This window comes from Balaenoptera acutorostrata, chromosome 8 (genome assembly GCF_949987535.1).
Source record: "Balaenoptera acutorostrata chromosome 8, mBalAcu1.1, whole genome shotgun sequence".
Classification (NCBI taxonomy): Eukaryota; Metazoa; Chordata; class Mammalia; order Artiodactyla; family Balaenopteridae; genus Balaenoptera; species Balaenoptera acutorostrata.
The window spans coordinates 102,944,039-102,963,167 of record NC_080071.1 but is presented as its reverse complement, the minus strand read 5'-3'; the positions used below and the strand labels follow the sequence as shown (position 1 = coordinate 102,963,167).

Here is a 19,129-nt window from a genome sequence, read left to right as displayed (position 1 = left end):
CGCCTTCCAGTGCAGGGGGTGAGGTGGGTTGGATCCCTGGTCAGGGAGCTAAGATCCCACATGCCTCAGGGCCAAAAAACCAAAAACATAAAACAGAAGCAATATTGTAACAAATTCAATAAAGACTTTAAAAATGGTCCACATTTTTTAAAAAAAACCTGTAATAAATAAATACTTGAAAGTTGCTAAGAGACTAGATCTTAATCTTCTCATCACAAAAAAAGGAAATGGTAATTATGTGATGGATAATGCTATGATGGTTATCGTATTGCAATATGTAAGTGTATCAAGTCAACACTTTGTACGTCTGAAACTTACATGCAATGTTTTATGTCAATTATATCTCAGTAAAGCTGGGAGGGTGGAAAGTATTTTGTACAAAACAAAAACACCCACATTTATCTAAAAGTTTTAAAATTACAGATAAGTAAAAGTAATAACCATCACTTGAGTGACATATATATTCTCTCAATATTTTTTCTAGCTATTTTTAAACAAAAAGTGGGATCAAACTATACATCTTGTGTAACTTGCTTTCTTTCAGTCGATAATACATGATGAAGAGTTCCATTGTACGGATATACTACAATTTATTTGCTCAATCCCTGTTATGGTTCATTTTATGTGTCAATTGGCTAGGCTATGGTATGCAGTTGTTTGGTCAAACACAGTCTAGATGTTGCTATTAAGATCTTTTTTTTTTAGATGTAGTGAACATTTGCAATTAGTAGACTTAACTAAAGCAGAATTCCCTCAATAATGTGGGCAGGTCCCAACCAACCAGTTGAAGGCCTTAAGAGCAAAGAGAAGTTTCCGAAGGAAAAAGGAATTGTGCCTCCAGACTGTGACAAGTTCTGCCTCTCTGAGAACCTAGGCTAGTACAGATTTTGGTAAAGGGAAGTGCTGTAATAAATACCCCAAAATGTGGACGTGTCTTTGAAATCAGGTAATGGGTAGAGGCTAGAATTTTGCAATGCACGATAGAGGAAGCCTATAGTGCCTTGAAGAGATGGGTGGTAGAAACATGGACATTAAAGGTGATTGTGCTGAGCGCTCAGATGGAAATGAGCATTATGTTACTGGAAACTAGAGGAAAGATGATTCTTGTTATAAAGTGGCAGAGAATTTGGCTGAACTGTTTCTGTTGGGTGGAAAGGAGAACTTGTAAGTGATGAACCTGGATAAGATTTGGATGAGCTGAGAAGATCTGTAAGCAAAGGTTGAAGGCGTGGCCTGGTTTCTCCTTGCTGCTAAGTTTAAATGTGAGACAAAAGCGATAAGTTGAAGAAGGAATTGTTAAGCAAAAAGGAGCCAAATTTGAAGATTTGGAAAGTTCTCAGCCTATCCATTTGGCAAATAACTAGAAAGGATACTCTGAAGAAAACACCAAGGGTGTGGCTGGACAACCATTTGCTAAAGAGATTAGGTTTGTGACTTGTGGATCCAATCAACTATCAGCAGAAACCCTGACCACTTGGAAGGACACAGAGCTGGGACAAAATGAAGAAAGGCTGGTAGACATCAGGTATTCTACAGGCAGGAAAAGGATTGATAGAGCTTTTCGGCTGCAAACGTGTTATCCTTGAAGAAAAGGGAAGAACGATTTGAGGGCAGTTCAGATGCCAGCAGGGCTGCTGTTGCCACCACAGGCCCAGAAGAGACAGGCCAGGGTGCAGGTCCGCTGACTCCGGGCCACCTTCTTGGTTCTGAGGAGGCAGTGCAACGACCCCAGTAGGTTCCTTAAGACAGGGCATGGAGCCAGTGAGGATTCTTCTCAAGTCTTAAAATCTAATGAAATGTGCCCTGCTAGCTTTCAGACCTGCTTGGGACTCGTGTCGCTTTTTTCCTTCTGACATCTCCCTTCTGGAATGGAAGTGTCTATCCTCTCTCTGCCTGCCCCACCACTGTGCTTTGGAAGCAGATAACCAGTCTGGTTTCACAGGTTCACAGATGGAAAGGAAGTTTGCTCCAGCATGAATCATACCTCTTACCCATAATTGATTTGGATAATTTAGATGATGATATCTGAGTTGATGTGGTTTAGATGAGATACTGGACTTAGAGTTGACGCTGGAACGATTAAAGACTTTGGGGGAAGTTGGGCTGGGGTGGAAGTATTCGGTACCTGGGAAAAATATGAATTTTCAGAGGCCACAGGGCAGACTGTGATGGGTTTGTGTTCCCCACAAAAAGGTATTTTGAAGTCCTCATCTCCAGTACCTCAGAATGTGGCCTTACTGGGAAATATAGTCTTTACAGAGGTAATCAAGTTACAGTGAGGTCAGTAGGGTGGGCCCTGATCCAATATGACTGGTGTCCTTATTTTAAAAGAGGGAAACACACGGAGGGAGACCACCACATGAACACAGGAGGCAGAGACGGGAGTTACAGCCCCATGCAAGGAATGCCTGGGGCTACCAGAAGCTAGGACGAGGCAAGGAAGGGCTCCCCTACAGGTTTCAGAGGGAGCACGGCCCTGCTGGCACCTTAATTTTGGTCTTATAGCTTCTAGAGCTGAGGCAATAAATTTGTTACAAGCCACCCGGTTGTAGTGCTTTGTTGGACACGTAGAACCTCAATTTTGGGCTTTTATGGATATATTTTAGCACATCTGCAATCATATTCCTACGCACAAAACTGTTGCGTCAGAGGATACACAAGATTGAGGCTGTTGACTTGCATTGCTGAGTTGCCCTCTGCAGCGCTCCCCAACCTTTTTGGCACCAGGGACCGGTTTCATGGAAGACGATTTTTCCACGGACGGGGGAGTGGGGCGGGGGGGATGGTCCAGGCGGTAACGCGAGCGATGGGGAGCCACCGATGAAGCTTCGCTCGCTCACCCGCTGCTCACCTCCTGCTGTGCGGCCCAGTTTCTAACGGGCCGTGGACCAGTACCGGTCTGCGGCCCAGGGGTTGGGGACCCCTGCTCTATATGCGGCATTAACTTAAATGATCTCCAATACTGTGGGAGCATCCATTCCTTACCCTCTGACAATAGACTTTCTGTTTTTAATCACCGTTGATCTCTGATCTGGGTAATCAAAGTGTCCAGAGAAATATGCCAGAGTATGTTGGGTAGAACATTATAAACTTGTATCCTGGGAAGATTGAGTTGCAGTGTTTCTAGGTTGGTCTGTTACTGGTCTCCTACAGAGTGATCAGCTCAGGCAAAGTAAAGACAACCGTGAGGGCAATGTGTCCAAGAACAGATCTGGACAAAGCAGTCACAGTGGAAATAAATATCAGCTTTATTAACACTCAAAGTGCCATTCATTTATATTCATTCCATAGTCCAGAAGGTTACTTAGAGTAAGCCTTTGCACCACAATCTTTCAAAAAATGAACTAACATGTAAGAAAAAGCAATTTTCATTGTGCTAATTATTGCAGGCCTTCATGCACGATAAATCTAAACAAAGATGGGTGCCAACAATATACAAATTTCCATATAAACAAAGTCATTGATCACTAACAAAATATAAACATGGTTTCTTTCACATTAGATTAAAAAAAAAAAAAAAAGGCTATTTACCAGCAAGAAAAAACAAGTACATAAAACCTGTAAAACTCAGAAATTTTATACATTTTTACAAGCACAATTTTGAATGAACACAAAGTCAAAATGTGCATGAAATGTGGCACACACCACACTGTATCTGGCTTCTGGTAGGTTTTTCTAATCATATCGGCTCCTTGTAACATAATAAGCTTAGTGACATTCAACTTCAACAGTGGACTTTATTCCTAACTTAAGTAATTTTACATGGTACCACATATTAAAAACAAGGTTTTCCTTAAGCACAACAACATTGTCAGATTGGAACTTTAATTCCCAATTCTTTTTCTGCCAGTTACTTAAAATACACAGTACGGTATAAAGACACAATGTATGTTTGGACATTTCTAAACCAATTTATAGTCAATTACAGAGAATCAGAATTTGTCAATATATTGTTTTATGAATGAGGTCTGACCTTGCCCAGTAAGAAAAAAACTGAAAGTTGAAATCTTTGGGGTAGAATAAAGGAAATATTCAAAAACAACAGTAGGACAGGCCAACAGCAACTGGAGATATAAAAACCTTGACATCTCTTCAAAATAATTTAGTTTCTCACATTTTTTCATAGTTCTGAGAATTCAAAGACTGTTTTAGTGGACAGTGTTTTTGCTACTGCTTAAAACCTATTTTTTTTCTCTTAATTTGCATTTCATAGAATTCTCAGAGAGAATTCAATGTTGTTCTTTGCAAGAGTATTTTAATTGATAGATATCTAAGTAAATCTGCATCCAATTGTGGAAATACAAATACATTTTGAATGGTTAAAAACAAAATTAAAAAAATATTTTTGATCAGCCAGCTGAAAATATATTCATATAGTAAATAATCTCTCAGAAAGCTTTATATATATTTAATTATTCTAACTAAACAGTACCCTTATAAAACAAGTTCATAAAAATGTAGAAGTGAAAATAAGAAATTACTGAGATATATACATGTACCTACAGACAGAAAAAGACATCTCCACACACACATCCCCTGATACACAGAGTTACAAGCATACTTTCCACTTAGTCATGGATTTTAGAATACACATAAAATCAGAAAGTGATGTTGAACTCCTGAGTTCTTCAACAAAGATAGAACCATAGATAAGTATACTTTGTAAAAGCAAGAAAGTCCATTTAAGTCAGTAATAGCAGTGCAGTTACTGATGGCTACATCTTGAAAGAAGTTTAAACGTAGAGACACAGACAGTAGTTCAATGCACGCATTCATGATGCTCATACACCCATCAACAATTATTGGTCAGAGTAGTAAATCAGTGTACAAATTAAACATTTCCAAAAATGTGCAAAAAAGTCAACCTTGATAGGAAAAGAACACCTTTGTACATAATTATAAACTGCCCAGCATTCAACTGAGGTTAAAAACGTTTACAGAGAGAAACTAATGGATTAAATATAGAGAATTTAATGGCTACATTTAAAAATGTACATTAGGTCAAAGGGTAAATTTACAAATTGATAATCATAGTTTGCAACAATTAAAAGTTTATTCTCAGATTTATCCAAGTTTGCTTTTATTTACAATGATATTTGAATAAAAAGAACCATGTGAAATGTAAGAGATGTCAGACATTAAAAGTATTTTTGGTATTAACTCTTTTATAATGTTTCAGAATGCAGGGTAGCAAAATTTAAAACCAACAGCAATAGAAAAAATGTAAACTTTTTACTTACTAATTAAGATTGTATTAAAAACAACTGTTTGTTTTTAAAGAAGTATTCTTATCCTTAGACACTGTACTTTCACTTGAACAGGGTATATTGCAAGGGTTTGGCCCACTTTTTTTTTTGCCCATAAGCCTTTCCAGCTCAAATGTTTCCACTAGTTCTCTCTTCATATTCCAGGTGGGAAAAAGTCTTTGGAAAAAATGAGAACATGACAAATCCATTTTGGAGCCTAAGTATCTAATAGAGTTAGGATGTAATTTTGTTACTTATCTCTCCCCTCCAAGTAATGCTAATGCTAAAGTCATCAATTGTTAGTTACATAAAGAAGTGAACACAAAAGTGCTTTACAGTATAGTCACCAACTTTACTGTTCTCAGCTGGCATGAAGGACTCAGAAACCCTACCTGGGGACAAATTCTGCATGTATGCTGGAGAGCAGACTCGTCCTTACGTTCCAAAGTGTCTATGGCACAAAAAGTCCATAACCTACTTTTCTTCACACCTTTCCTGAAATGCCCCTCAAGTCAAACACAAGTTCATAAATGTTAAGACATTAGGAAGAAAGTACGCCACCAACCTGAGGCATCATATGTCAATGTACATGCGTTTATGGTCAAGTGACATTAATAAGATTGGCACGTGTACAAACTCAAGCTCGTAATGTCTATATAGTTCCATAATAGTTGAAGTAAATTCCTGCATGTCTAAATGCAAACACTGAGCACCTGTCTTTAACTTGAAGGATAGATTGAGATACAAATTCTACTAGTACCTGTTTTATCGTTTTTATACTATTAGCCTACAGGTGGGCAGAAGTAACAGTGCTAATCATTTTGGCTGTGTGTGCAGAGAATATAAAAGCTTTGGTTTAAAGTGATTCTGATAATACAGATTGTAAATACAAACAAGAAGTCATCAGGCATAGGGAATAATAGTACTCACTGATTTAATGCCTTTGCTGTTATTAACAAAAATATCATTACTGTCAATTAAAATGCACAATTATGAAAAATATGAAGAATTACATAAGAGACTGTATACAGGCAACAGGTAAAATTTATTCTTTTCTACGACTCCTACGATTCTATTCTTAGCTACGACTCCTCCCTCGACCTTCTGAAACGAAACCATGTCTGCTCTCACTATAACCTAGAGAAGGTTCTCTAGACTCCCCTGAGAGCTCACTACCATCTACAGCTCTGAAAGGTGAGTACAGAGAGATGGTTGGCCCTGATACTTTCACACCTATTATGGCATCCTGTCCAGACTGTGGCAGAAGTTAAAGCAAAGCTATAGACGACTATGAAGTAGGAACAGTGGCTTCACAGCACGCCTTCCCTAGCCAACCAAAAAAGAGGTAAAATTTCCTTTTGAACACTTGGTAAGCTAAGGAAGCTTGTTTTGATAATGTCTGGCAGAATTTCTATTCCAAAGAGCTCATGAAGAACTATGCAAAACCAATTACTTTCTACTTAAGAATTATATATAAGCTATTATACACACATACAAATTCAATTTTAATCTACTTTTAGCAACCAAGAGCTTGGCAATTTACAATAAATACCTTTATTAAACAACCGTTTGTACTAGCTACTTGTGGAAAATGTGCTGGCATTCCATCATCAGTAGGTCACACACATTTGAGCTGTTCTTCCAAGAACAGAGGCTAATCTAACTGGACATTCACACCTTTCCTTCCTTCCCACCCCTGCCCCAACTCCAAACACACACACACACACATGCACACACACACACACTTCACAGAAAAGTAAGGTGGAGTTTTAGTCAAAATGTTAGTTAGAAAGTAAGGATTAGAATTTGCTATCCCTGGATTTCTTGCTCATTGCCCTAAGTCTCATTGCCTTAACATCTGTAAACCACTTAAACGACCTCTTTAGGACAAAAGCCACCTTTCTAGTTCTGCTTTGAAAATCATAACTGAACCATGACATACAAAGAATTTGGACAGTGCCAGTGTGATTGAAAATCAAGTCATCAACCTGGAAAACAATTCACTATGTCTCTTTAGAATTAGAATACCTCTTTCTATCCTTATCTTAGGAATTTGTGTCTAGCAAAACTGCAATATATCTATCACAGAACAATGCTAATGTTTCTCTTCTAACATATTAAAAAAAAAAAAAGAGGTAGAAAAGGGTAGGAGGAAGAAGCAGGCGTTAAGAAACGTTTAAGGGCCAATACACAGTCTAAGGCCAAATCAACTCTTGAAGCCTACTGATTTTGGAAAAACCTTCATTTCGGTGGGTAACTTGAATTATTATTGATATAAAACAAAATTAAGGCATACAGAGAAAAAGGCACTACAAAAAATTAACAATTAAATTGCTTTCCGTTGACATTTTAACCAATGTTAAAATTCAAATAAATATGAACAGTGCATTTGGAACTAAGGCCAAACTTCATATAAAACAATAAGATCTCAAGGAATTTTCCTGATCTTAGTATAAATAACACTGTTGACAGCATTCAATTTCTATCAATTGTTTTGGGTATTTTAACAATTTAGACCCAAAGAAAATATTTTTTTCTTTAAAGGAAAAAGCAGGAAAAAATACTATGTAATGGAATAAATGCCCCCCATCACTGGAACTGTTTGAGCAGAGGCTGGGTTTTATAACAGGGAGTCCTGAGATCGAGAGGCTGCTTGACCTACGCGGATCCCTCCAATTTGGGGATACTTTTAATTGCTGTTGTTAATGACATTTTAGTTTATAATAGCCAATGGTTACCCAAAATTGCGTTCCCTCACTTCATAAGAAATAACATTTTAAAACATCATTGCTGAACTTTCAGATTCAGGATATGCCATAAAAATAAGTAACTGTTTGCCCATTTTTCCTCCTAGACTGTGACCTCCTTAAGGATAAGTTACTTTAGTACCCGACATAATAAGCCACAATACTGAATAAGCAAATGAAAAGGATTCACCATATTTAAAAAAAAAAAAAATCAATAGATTCCTATACTTGGTTGACACCAGGTGATTTTATATCACGCTATTGGTCCCAAATGAAATCAGTGACAAAGAATTCTGCTGTGGGCCAAGGAGTTTGCATCTGGCGAACATCTTGGCTTTTGCACCCAAGCATAGTTGTCCTATAAACTATTCAGATTTGATTTTCTCAACGATTTCATGTATCTTATAACAACTCCATCTCAGAGATACGACACACCAGACCTGACATATATAAGAGCTGAAGTAGCAAAGAAAGCTACTCTAAAGAAATAGTTTCCTCTTTTTAATGTAGCTTCTACTGGGAATAAGATAAAGACTCCTTCAAGTGAAAGCCAATTCAATTTACTATGAAATAAGTTTTAATTTTTCTTTTATAGTTCACAGCCTGTGCGTTAACATTCCAATCTCTTATATAAATTATGTAAGGTTGACTGTGCCTTTGAAAACTTTCTAAGGCAGTAGTCTTTCACCATTTTTCAGGTTAGAAACATGTTTTGTAAATGAGGAAAATTAAAGATAGTCATACTGAAAATTTCAAAGTCTGTATATTTTTAAATACATTTTAAAGAATTATCATCAAAACTTCCATTAGTCATTATGATATTTTTCAACCCTTTTATTCAATACACTTTGTTTGCAATGTAAAAGATCTTATATTTGGTCCAAGCCTAAATCATGCCATTTTGAATCTCTCAAGGCCTAAGTAGAAAGATACTTCCTGAAAAGCACATACAAGACTGCTAGTGAATCTTCTCCAGCACCAAAAAGTCTGCCACTATCAAAGCAGAATGCATTTTAAAGGCACAAAGTTAGCAGTCTGGTCATTTTCCAGCCTCAGCAAAGAAACATTACAGTATAGAAGAATCAGTTGTGCATTTAAAAAACAAAATACATTTAGAGTCATCTTAAAAAGTTCAAATTTCATTTGTTGATCCATACCATTATTAGAAAGAAAAAATTGGAGTGTTATTTTAACTGCCCCTGATAGAGGTGGTTCCTGTGAAAATTTTCTGTTTTAAATTTAATTTTGGTCTTTCATACCTCACCCCACTTTAAGCTTTTTTGTTCTAGTAGTTTTTATATATATTAACTTTTACTGTGGTTTTTGGTACCTTTACAACTTGTCTGAAATAAATTCACATCACATTTTTATATAACTCTGTAAACTATTAGTCTATTCTTAAGTCTTTACAATAAAGAACAATACTTTTCCATAGCTAATAATATTTTTTCTTATAAAACAAAGGTCTTGTGCAGCAGTGTTAAAGTAGTAGTTTCTTTTCAGGTGATTTTATTTTCTATAGCATTTCAAAAAGAAAAAGAAGACTGGAAAAAAAAGCAAACAATTTTGCTTTGGGTTTCACAGTCTCCCAAGATTTCTCTTTAAAGAGCATCTGTCTCATATTTTGCACTGCTGATTACCCTGACAGACCAAAAATGAGCCAAAAGGAAATCACAACCACACAATACAAAGAAACAAAGGAAAAGCCCACTGGTCCAGATACCATGATCTTGCTCAAGTAGAAGAGATGCCTTCACTCATAAAAGATAAAGAAATTATAATAGATCCACATCCTTGGGGACTATGTTTATAGCACAAGATTTGGCAGTTGACTTCCCAGGGGGAGGAGGCCAGTAATTCACGTTCTTCCTTGCAAGCTGCTTCCTTTTGTTATAAGGGTAAGCGAGAAGCTTTAACAACTATATTTGTGCTTTGACTTCTTTTCAGACTAGCTAATGGAATTTCAAATATTCCTACAGGGAATGCCAGATAGGACCTTGATACAGTAAACCAAGATCTACTTAACTTCAGAAACAAAGTATTTTAAAAGAGTTCCTAAACGAGCATACCTTTTAGCAGAAAACAAAATACCTGAGTCCCTTATGAATCCCATGAAAGGCATCACAGTTAGGGCCTCCAAGAAGAATACTATTTTCTAGACCTTTAAAAATAAAGTACTTAGCATTTGCTTTAATACGTTGAAAAAAATTGCAAGGGGCCAAATTACTGATGTCATTCATGTTTTTCAGTAGCACAAGTCCCATCAGAGATAGTGGGAGTTTCCCAGCTGTCTCGTTCGCTTAATGTCCTTGCTCTTATACTAGAAATACCTGGCAGTTTTTAACCTTCCTATAAAGTAGCTAATACTTTGTTTTAATATGCCTTTCTTTTCCCACAATTATGAATTGACTTTTGAGGAAAGAATACACACAGATGACTGAGTTCAATAGGCTCCGTGTTTAAGTTCATTTTGTGTCTAAAATGGAAGTTACTGATTTGGGTGCAATATGCAGCTGGAAGGGAAAGGATTGTTACTGGCTGTCTGTTGAGACCTTTCACCCTCGACTTGAAGTAGTGGTATCTTCTCTTGTAAAACCCTCATTATGCATTACATCACTCTCTGAAACTTACTTTTTGCAAGGAACCTGCTTTGTAAATGGCCATTTTCGTTTATAACTGGGGCTGGTATGTATCTCAGGGTTTCTCAACTTCGGCACTTTTCACATTTGGGGCAGGATAATTCTTTGTCGGGGGGCTGGACGCGCTGTTCTTGTATATTTTACTTTCTTTAGCAGCATCCCTGGCCTCTAACCACTAGATGCCTCTAGCATCCTCCTGGTGGTGACAACCAAAAATGTTTCCAGGCATTGCCACATGCCAAGCAAAACTATCCTCACCCCAGCTATGAAAACCACTGTTTTACATGCTAACTGTTTTTTGAGGTGCTTTAGTAGTCTGTGATCCAAAGAACAAGAACAAGGGTTTCGTATCATGACACTAGCTTTTAACACATGGCTACTCCAGGTTAAACTCTTACTTCCTAAACAATGTTATCTATGGGGAATCAGGAGCTAGAAACAGAAGGATATAGTATACATGATTTTGATTATTTCTCCTTCCCCTTGATTTTTGGGACTTTCCCCCTCGGGTAAAGAACACAGTTTAAAATACACTAAACAACACTTAGTTCTTCTTTTCATTATTTCTGTTGACTGGCAAATGTGGTCTCTTCTACTGCTTACACATTTAATTAGAGCAATCTCCTTTTGTCTTTTAATTTGGATTTGCTTATTGACTTCCCATATCTGTTTTAAAATAAAACAATATCTTTTCTTTTTTTAAGCAGAAAGCTATCCCTCAAGGTTTATAGATTCCAGTAACATGGATCTATTATAGTGTATTTGCTTATTATACTGGTTAGGATTAACAAACAAACATACCTCCTAGAGATTCATATTTTCTATCAAGAGTCCTACTGAGCAAAAAGCTTGGTAGACAGAGGCTAGGATCTAAAGAATACAGATACAAGAAGGAACCTATATTCTTTAAGCTGAGTACCTATCCTAAACTCAAGTTTAGGGCTCAACCCCACAAACAAGAATCTATTTTAAATACTATCACTAAAAACTACAAATTATACATCATTTTCTTCTCCTTGTTTTCCATGTCTCCCCATCACTGCCAATCTGTCAGTGACACAGGGAAAGACTCTACAATCTTTAGGTATTCCAAATGATCTTTTTGTACTAAAAAGAGTGACTATGTACTAAAGTGCTTTATGTCTCTGAACCACATCAGTACATTATAAAAATTAAAAAAAAAAAGTTTCAAGTTCTTGTACGGGAAAAAAAGATTAAATATAAAAACTTTAGGATACTATTATTATTAATCAAATTTAACCAAGAATCAAGAGAAACACTTTCCCTCTTGTCTGTTTTTTCTCCCCCATCTCTCTTTTTTATAAAAAAGAAAAGTGCAGTCAGAGAGAAGGTGAACGAACAGATGGGAGCCGGGAAGAGGCACGGCAGAGGCTACTGGCTGCTAGTGATAGTGCACGAACATGTGCCTTAAAAGTTCGTCAGCGGAAGGTCTCAGTTTGGCCTCTACAAAGATCCGTTTGAGGAAGTCTCGCGTGTGGTCTGAGACGTGGGGTGGCAGCTTCGGGTTCGTTGGCTGAGTGGCGATTTTAAAGATGGCAGCCATTGCTTCAAATTCCGCCCAAGGAGGCTTCTCCGTTAGCATTTCCACCACAGTGCAGCCCACGCTCCTACGAAGAAATAAAAGAAAGACCTTACACAAACAGTATCATCGTGAGGTCGGCTAACTAACTACAAAATGAGAAACAGGCGTGGAGTCCATATACATTTAAATACGACTTGGTTTCAAATGTAAAGTTTCGTTAAAAGGCTGTAAAAATTGAGCTCTACGGAGCCTCTGGGGCCGGGGTCGGGGCCGGGGGTCGGGGTCGGGGCCGGGCGGGCGTTCCACACGCCTCGGCAGCGGCTCCCTCGCCTCACTTCCGAGTTGCCGAGGCGCCGCCGCCGCCGCAACCTGGGCAGCCCCGCGGGGTCCCCGGGCCGCCGCAAAGCGCCCAAAAGACGCAGGGGTGCCCGAGGCTTCGGCGGGCCCGGCCCGCAGCGCGGCCAGCACCCAACGGCGGGGACACCTGCCCCGCGCCCCGCGCCCCCTCCCGGCACTGGAGGAGAATTCCCTCCGCTCCTAGCGTCGGGCGGACACCAAGGGCGCGAATGAAGACAACCTGAGAGAAGAAGGCTTCGCGGCAGGAATGAGGCGATTAAGATCGACGGACACGGAGACCTGACAGAAAGGGCTGGAGAAAAGGGGTTTTCTGAATTTGAGGAGACATCTTTAAGTGAATTTATGTATTCTTAAGGAAAAAATATACCCATACTTGATGTGGTATCATTCCCACACCTGACAGATGAGGAAAGTCTGTTTTAAAGATAAATATGCCGGGCTTCCCTGGTGGCGCAGCGGTTGAGAATCCGCCTGCCAACGCAGGGGACACGGGTTCGAGCCCTGGTCTGGGAGGATTCCACATGCCGCGGAGCAACTAGGCCCGTGAGCCACAACTACTGAGCCTGCGCGTCTGGAGCCTGTGCTCCGCAATAGGGGAGGCCGCGATGGTGAGAGGCCCGCGCACCGCGATGAAGAGTGGCCCCCGCTCGCCGCAACTGGAGAAAGTCCTCGCACAGAAACGAAGACCCAACACAGCCAAAAATAAATAAATAAATCAATAAATTAAAAAAAAAAAAAAAAGATACATATGCCTGCAGACACTACTGGACCTCCCAACAGGGATTTGTCAAGGGCAGAGGGCACTCAGAGGGGAAGCATTTCATGTATGCAGCCTTGAAGAAAAATTTATGTTTGCAGTCTAGACTTCAATGAATTCTGACAGTTGTAGAAGCAGATGGGAAACACTCAAATATTCCTCTTGTTGCACCGAAAAGTTAATTTGTGCTACCTGAAATTAATATTGTTTTATAATAACTGTTATTAGTGAAATACTTTCTAGTGCATTTTATTGACTCTTCTTAGTTTAACAGTTTAAACACCTATGCAAACTTAAAATGTGCTTTTCTTTCTGAAAGCTGGTATTGTTTTGAAAGAGCTTTCTAAATGTAAAGTAGTGAGAATTTCAATTTGGGTAAAATGTTTGCATAACTTCCAATATTTGAGGTTTGTTAAACTCAACTCTGGGCAATCAAAAATGAATAAAAAATAATGAGGAAATGAATAGGTGCTTCCCTCCTTTTCCCAGAATAAGGGGAAAGAAATTTACCATATTTCTTTTTTTTAACTTCTTCTTTTGAATTGTTTTGAAGGCATGGTTTTTATTGCTTATTACTTTAGGCCTGTAGTTCTCAATCCTGACAATACTTCAAAAATCTTTGCCTAGGCCCCACTCTTGAGATCCTCATATAACTGTTCGGATATGGGCTTTGGGTATAGCTAGTTTTTAAGCACCAATCCTCCTCCTTCCCTCCATTCCTCAAATGTGTGGATAGGTTTGAGAACCACTAGACTAACGGTGGTTTTTCCTGTTTAAAGGAGATAATCAATTTGAGCTTTGTTTTTATATTGCTCTGTTCATGGCTTTGTTACAACTAAACTAGTTATTACTCTTTCATTGTTAAATAAAGTAAGCAGGGCTTCCCTGGTGGTGCAGTGGTTAAGAAGCCACCTGCCCATGCAGGGGACACGGGTTCAAGCCCTGGTCTGGGAAGATCCCACGTGCCGCGGAGCAACTAAGCCCATGTGCCACAACTTCTGAGCCCACACACCACAACTACTGAAGCCCGTGCGTGGAGAGCCCATGTTCCGCAACAAGAGAAGCCACCGCAATCAGAAGCCAGCGTACCACAACGAAGAGTAGCCCCGCTCACTGCAAGTAGAGAAAGCCCGCGCGCAGCAATGAAGACCCAACACAGCCAAAAATAAATAAATTTAAAAAAATAATAAAGTAAGCAGCCTGTGTTTGAGTTAAAAACAAAAAACAAAACAAAAAAACCCCTGTAGTTTAAACATAAAAATCAATGAAAATAAACTAAAATTTAAGCTCTCAAATTTGTTAGGCAAAGAATATTATTCATTTTATAATTTTTGCTTTATATAATTCTCTAACCTGACATTGAATATAATTGTTTTTTGTCTTTATCTTACAAAGAATACAAACGCTAGAAATTCTTTGTCTTTAGGTGCCTAAAATGCATATCTCCCAAAAAAATTTCTCAGGGCTTCCCTGGTGGTGCAGTGGTTGGGAATCTGCCTGCCATGCAGGGGACATGGCTTCAAGCCCTGGTCTGGCAAGATCCCACATGCCTTGGAGCAACTGGGCCCGTGCACCAGAGCTGCTGAGCCTGTGCTCTGGAGCCCATGAGCCACAACTACTGAGCCGGAATGCCGCAACTGCTGGGGCCTGTGCACCTAGAGCCCATGCTCTGCAGCGGGAGAGGCCACTACGATGAGAGGCCTGCACACCGCAGCGAAGAGTGGCCCCCACTCGCCGCAACTAGAGAGAGCTCGTGTGCAGCAGCAAAGACCCAATGCAACCAAAAATAAATAAATTAAATAAATAAATTAAAAAAAATTTCTCAGTGGGAAGTAGGAAATGGCCATTTTATGTTCTAACTTAGAATTATTAAGTAATTAAAGGTTAACTGAATTATAAGACTAATAGTAAAGATTAATTACTTTTAAAGATCTTCAGGGAAATAAAATGAAGATAGCTTTCTAATGCTGAAATTTGCTCAAGAGGAAATCCTTCCTCGGACTTCCCTGGTGGCGCAGTGGTTAAGAATCTGCCTGCCAATGCAGGGGACATGGGTTCGATCCCTGGTCTGGAAAGATCCCACATGCCGTGGAGCAACTAAGCCCGTGCGCCACAACTACTGAGCCCGTGTGCCACACCTACTGAAGCCCACGTGCCTAGAGCCCATGTTCCACAACAAGAGAAGCCACACCGCAGTGAGAAGCCCGTGCACTGCAACGAAGAGTAGCCCCCGCTCGCCACAGCTAGAGAAAGCCCGCACATAGCAAAGAAGATCCAACGCAACCAGAAATAAATACATTAATTAAAATAAATAAAAATAAAAATAAGTTGTCCTCTGTTAAAAAAAAAAAAAAAAAGATCCTTCCTAAAGAATGGAAGACAGGTTCAAAAGCTCTATTTATTTAGTCACTTATTAAGCCTCAAACACACATAATTAAAATGATTTTAATCCCTGTAATCCTGACATCCTATTTCAAAAGTACAAAAAATAAATTTACCTCAGTAAATTCCACCCTGGGTGGAAATATGTTAAGAAGGCATGTGCTTTCGGTCAAATCCCCCATCAAAACGTACCAGATATCTGCTTTTCTGCCATAGCCTTCTCCACTAATCACTTCGGGGCTCATCCAGTATGGTGTGCCTGTGACAGACTTCATTCCTGTCCCCGAAAGACAGATGGTTTGAAGCCGTTTGCTGGCCCCAAAATCTCCTAGTTTGACGTTGCCTGTTGAATCTCGCAGAATATTTGCGCCTAAAATAAGAAATATCCTCATTTCATTATTTTTATTGGCAATTTGGAATACAACATAAAAGAACGGCAGAAAATTACTTAGCAGACTCTTCAATCTGTCTCCAAAATCAGGCTGCTTTTCACCTTCCGAGCAGTACCTGGCATAATGCCAGTCATACAGTCAGTGTGCGTTAAAAATTTATTACATGAACTCTGAACATTTAGAGTCACCTGTGTGATTCAAGACCTAAGAAGGTTCTCCCACCGAAAAGGACTGGTGCAAGTGGGAGGCGAGGATGAAAAAGAAGAGAAAGGGGGAAAGGACTACGAATGTGAAGTTCAGAGAAGGATGAAGAGAGCAGTAGCAGGCTCTTGGCCCCAATTTCTCTGTCATAAAGTAAGAAGCCCATGTCTATAGACTATTTCCCTGAGGACCTAGCATCTCCTCAGGAACCTCTTAAGGGACCTTCATAATCAAAATTTTTTCATTCTTCATTCTCAATTTCTGTACAGTATATTTTAAATCTAATCTAAGCAAGCTTTGAGGTTTCTGTTTTAAAATTTCATTTACTTCTATAGTAAACTTTTAATTTTATTTATTATAAACTGACCTTGATAGCCTGGCTGAGGTGGTGTTTGCAGAGTCCTCCCCTGTAAAGTTACTCTTTCCCCTTTTCCATACTTAGCTCTTTGGAAGAAGTTCACTATGTGTAAAGGAGTGAGAAGTTATGCTCCAGGCTTAGTAGTTACATATATTGGGAATTATTCTGCATGGGAGATTTGTCTCTTCTCTCCCATTTATTTATTCAACCATCCATTTCTATCAGTCTGAACACATGGATATTTATTTTATACTTTGGGTTATAATCCAATGACTTTTTGCTCAAGTTGTTCCAGCTTTGGTCATTGGGAGCTCTCTCTATTGGCTCCTGTGTCCCTCTGCTATACCTCAATCATTGTGTTCTTGCTTGATCTGATTTCTGGATTGTTTGTTTGTTTCTTAGTATCGTCTTACGTTCTGGTACTAGAAGATGCTCCAGGCTCACCTTGTGTATCTCCTGTACCGCTTCTAGAATCAGCCATTTCTCCAAGGAGCACTAGTTCCGTTTACTGAAGAATGGTATCAGAAACCAAGATCTAGGAGCTAGGTTCATTTATTTTTATTCTCTATTTTCCCCCCTTTATCATTCTTTAAACTCAATCTTTTTTCTGGGATTGTAAGTCTAGTTTCTTCATACATAAATTATCTCTATTCTCATTTTTAGCTTTTTCTATAAACTACCTGTTTTTAAATGAGCGACTTATTAGCTTATCTAATTTTAGTTTCTAAATTTTACCTCAATTATTTCTAAGTCTTCCTAACCTTAATCATATTTTATATTAAAAAAAAAAGATTCCCTATTTGTCTTTTTTTTTTTTTTTCAATGGCCCCTAAGAAGGAGAGTGAATAGTGGAAAAAATCTGTATTATAGACTGGAGAGACTACGGACTGTCCATCCCCGCCATGAACTTCTGTACCTGTCTTTCTGTTCTCCCAGCAAATTTCCCAGTCTAGTCAATGAAGGCTTTCCAAAGCCTCTCTCCGGGGAGGGTTAAGGATCCATTCTCTGCATGCCATAAGCCTAAGTATGCCGTGGTACCAGTGACTCTCTAAGACAGCACTGCCTTTTTAACATCTCCCGCTGTCCAATTCTTAAAGAAGGACTCTGTCAAAAAAAGCCACCGTGTCTAAAATATTTAACCTGGGGAAGGACAAGAAACAAGCCAGTTTTTACTGGTTACCAGCTGGGAAGGAACAGGCCCAGGCAGGTCACAGACAGAGAGAGCTATCTTCCGGGAGTAATCACCAATGCTGAACCAACGGCCATCCATACAAAGGGCTGAGGAGAAAATGTATAGCCAGGTTCCCAATACAGTTATCTAATTTTTTAAAAACTTACTCTGGATATGTTAAAAGTAAGCTATGAAGGAGAGTTTTCAAATATACACAAAAGCAGACCGAACCGCATATGAACCCCTCACACAGCCCCAACCTCTTCCAGCCACTCCTCTTCCCCTCTCATACTATCTGAATCAGATGAAAGACATCGTGATCAATCAATAGTTCAGTCCATATCTTTAAAAGATAAAGACTCTTATCACACCTAAGAGAACAGACAGTAACTCCTTTAATATTATTAAATATACACTCAGTGGTTTTTTCAGTTTTTCTTTAAAAACAAAAAATCAGAATCCAAATAAGGTCCTTACATTGAGAATCACTAATACATCTTTTAAGTCTTTCCTAAAGTTCCCTCCAACCTTTTTTTTTTCCTTTGCAGTTTATGAAGAGTCTAAGCTGTCTGCCTATAGCTTTCTTATTGTCTAGATTTTGCTCAGTCCATCCCAAGGAGTCATTTAACATGTTCATCTGTTCTATATATATGTTCTATAATTCTCCAATTTGGTAGCTGAATCTAGAGGCTTGATCAGATTCAGGTTCAAAATTTTTTTTTTTTGGCAAAACTACTTTGTAGATAATGATATAGTCTATGAATAGGAAGTATGTAATGATAGACTGTCTGTGTGAAGTGATGTTAACAGCTATTAATGTTTAGTGCTTATGTCTACTAATCTGTTAGTCGTTGTAAAATGGTACTATTCTATCATTCCTGCTTCATTTGTTAGCCAAAATATTTTTATAAAGGTAAGTTTCCTTTCATCCACTATTTAGTCCTCAGTACAGTTCATAAAAGAAAGGTCCAATAAAGAAACCCTATTATGAAATAATGAGTTGGTTCCCTAGCAACAATGATCAATTAATTTTTACCCTAGGTTCCATTATGAACTCGTAAGTCTAAACTTAAAAGGAATCAACTAGCTTTCCTTTGCCCTCGCCATTTAAAAACTGCTCGTTATAAAAATTTAGGAAATACATAAAAAGTAAAAAGTATGCAGGAGAAAAACAACTGTCACTCATTCTGCCACTTGGAAATAACCACTGTTAATCATGTAGAGATTGTTCTTCTAAGTCATACTTTAATTTTACAAACTTGAGATTATACTGCTTTATCCAATTTTATACCTAACATTTTTCTTATCAATATACTTCCCCTATAATGTTTTTAAA

General features: G+C 38.6%; 1 protein-coding gene across 1 annotated transcript in view; it reads right to left on the bottom strand.

Moving 5' to 3' along the window:
- Positions 1-3,230: 3,230 nt before the first annotated feature.
- MAP3K2 (mitogen-activated protein kinase kinase kinase 2) overlaps positions 3,231-19,129 on the bottom strand; it is a 96,573-nt gene continuing 80,674 nt past the window's right edge. Inside the window, exons 16-17 of the mRNA XM_057551073.1 lie at positions 15,864-16,041; positions 3,231-12,260 (exon numbers count right to left, since the gene is read on the bottom strand). Coding sequence (XP_057407056.1) covers positions 12,035-12,260; positions 15,864-16,041 — 404 coding nt within the window. The 3' untranslated portion in view covers positions 3,231-12,034. The remainder of the gene's footprint in view (positions 12,261-15,863; positions 16,042-19,129) is intronic.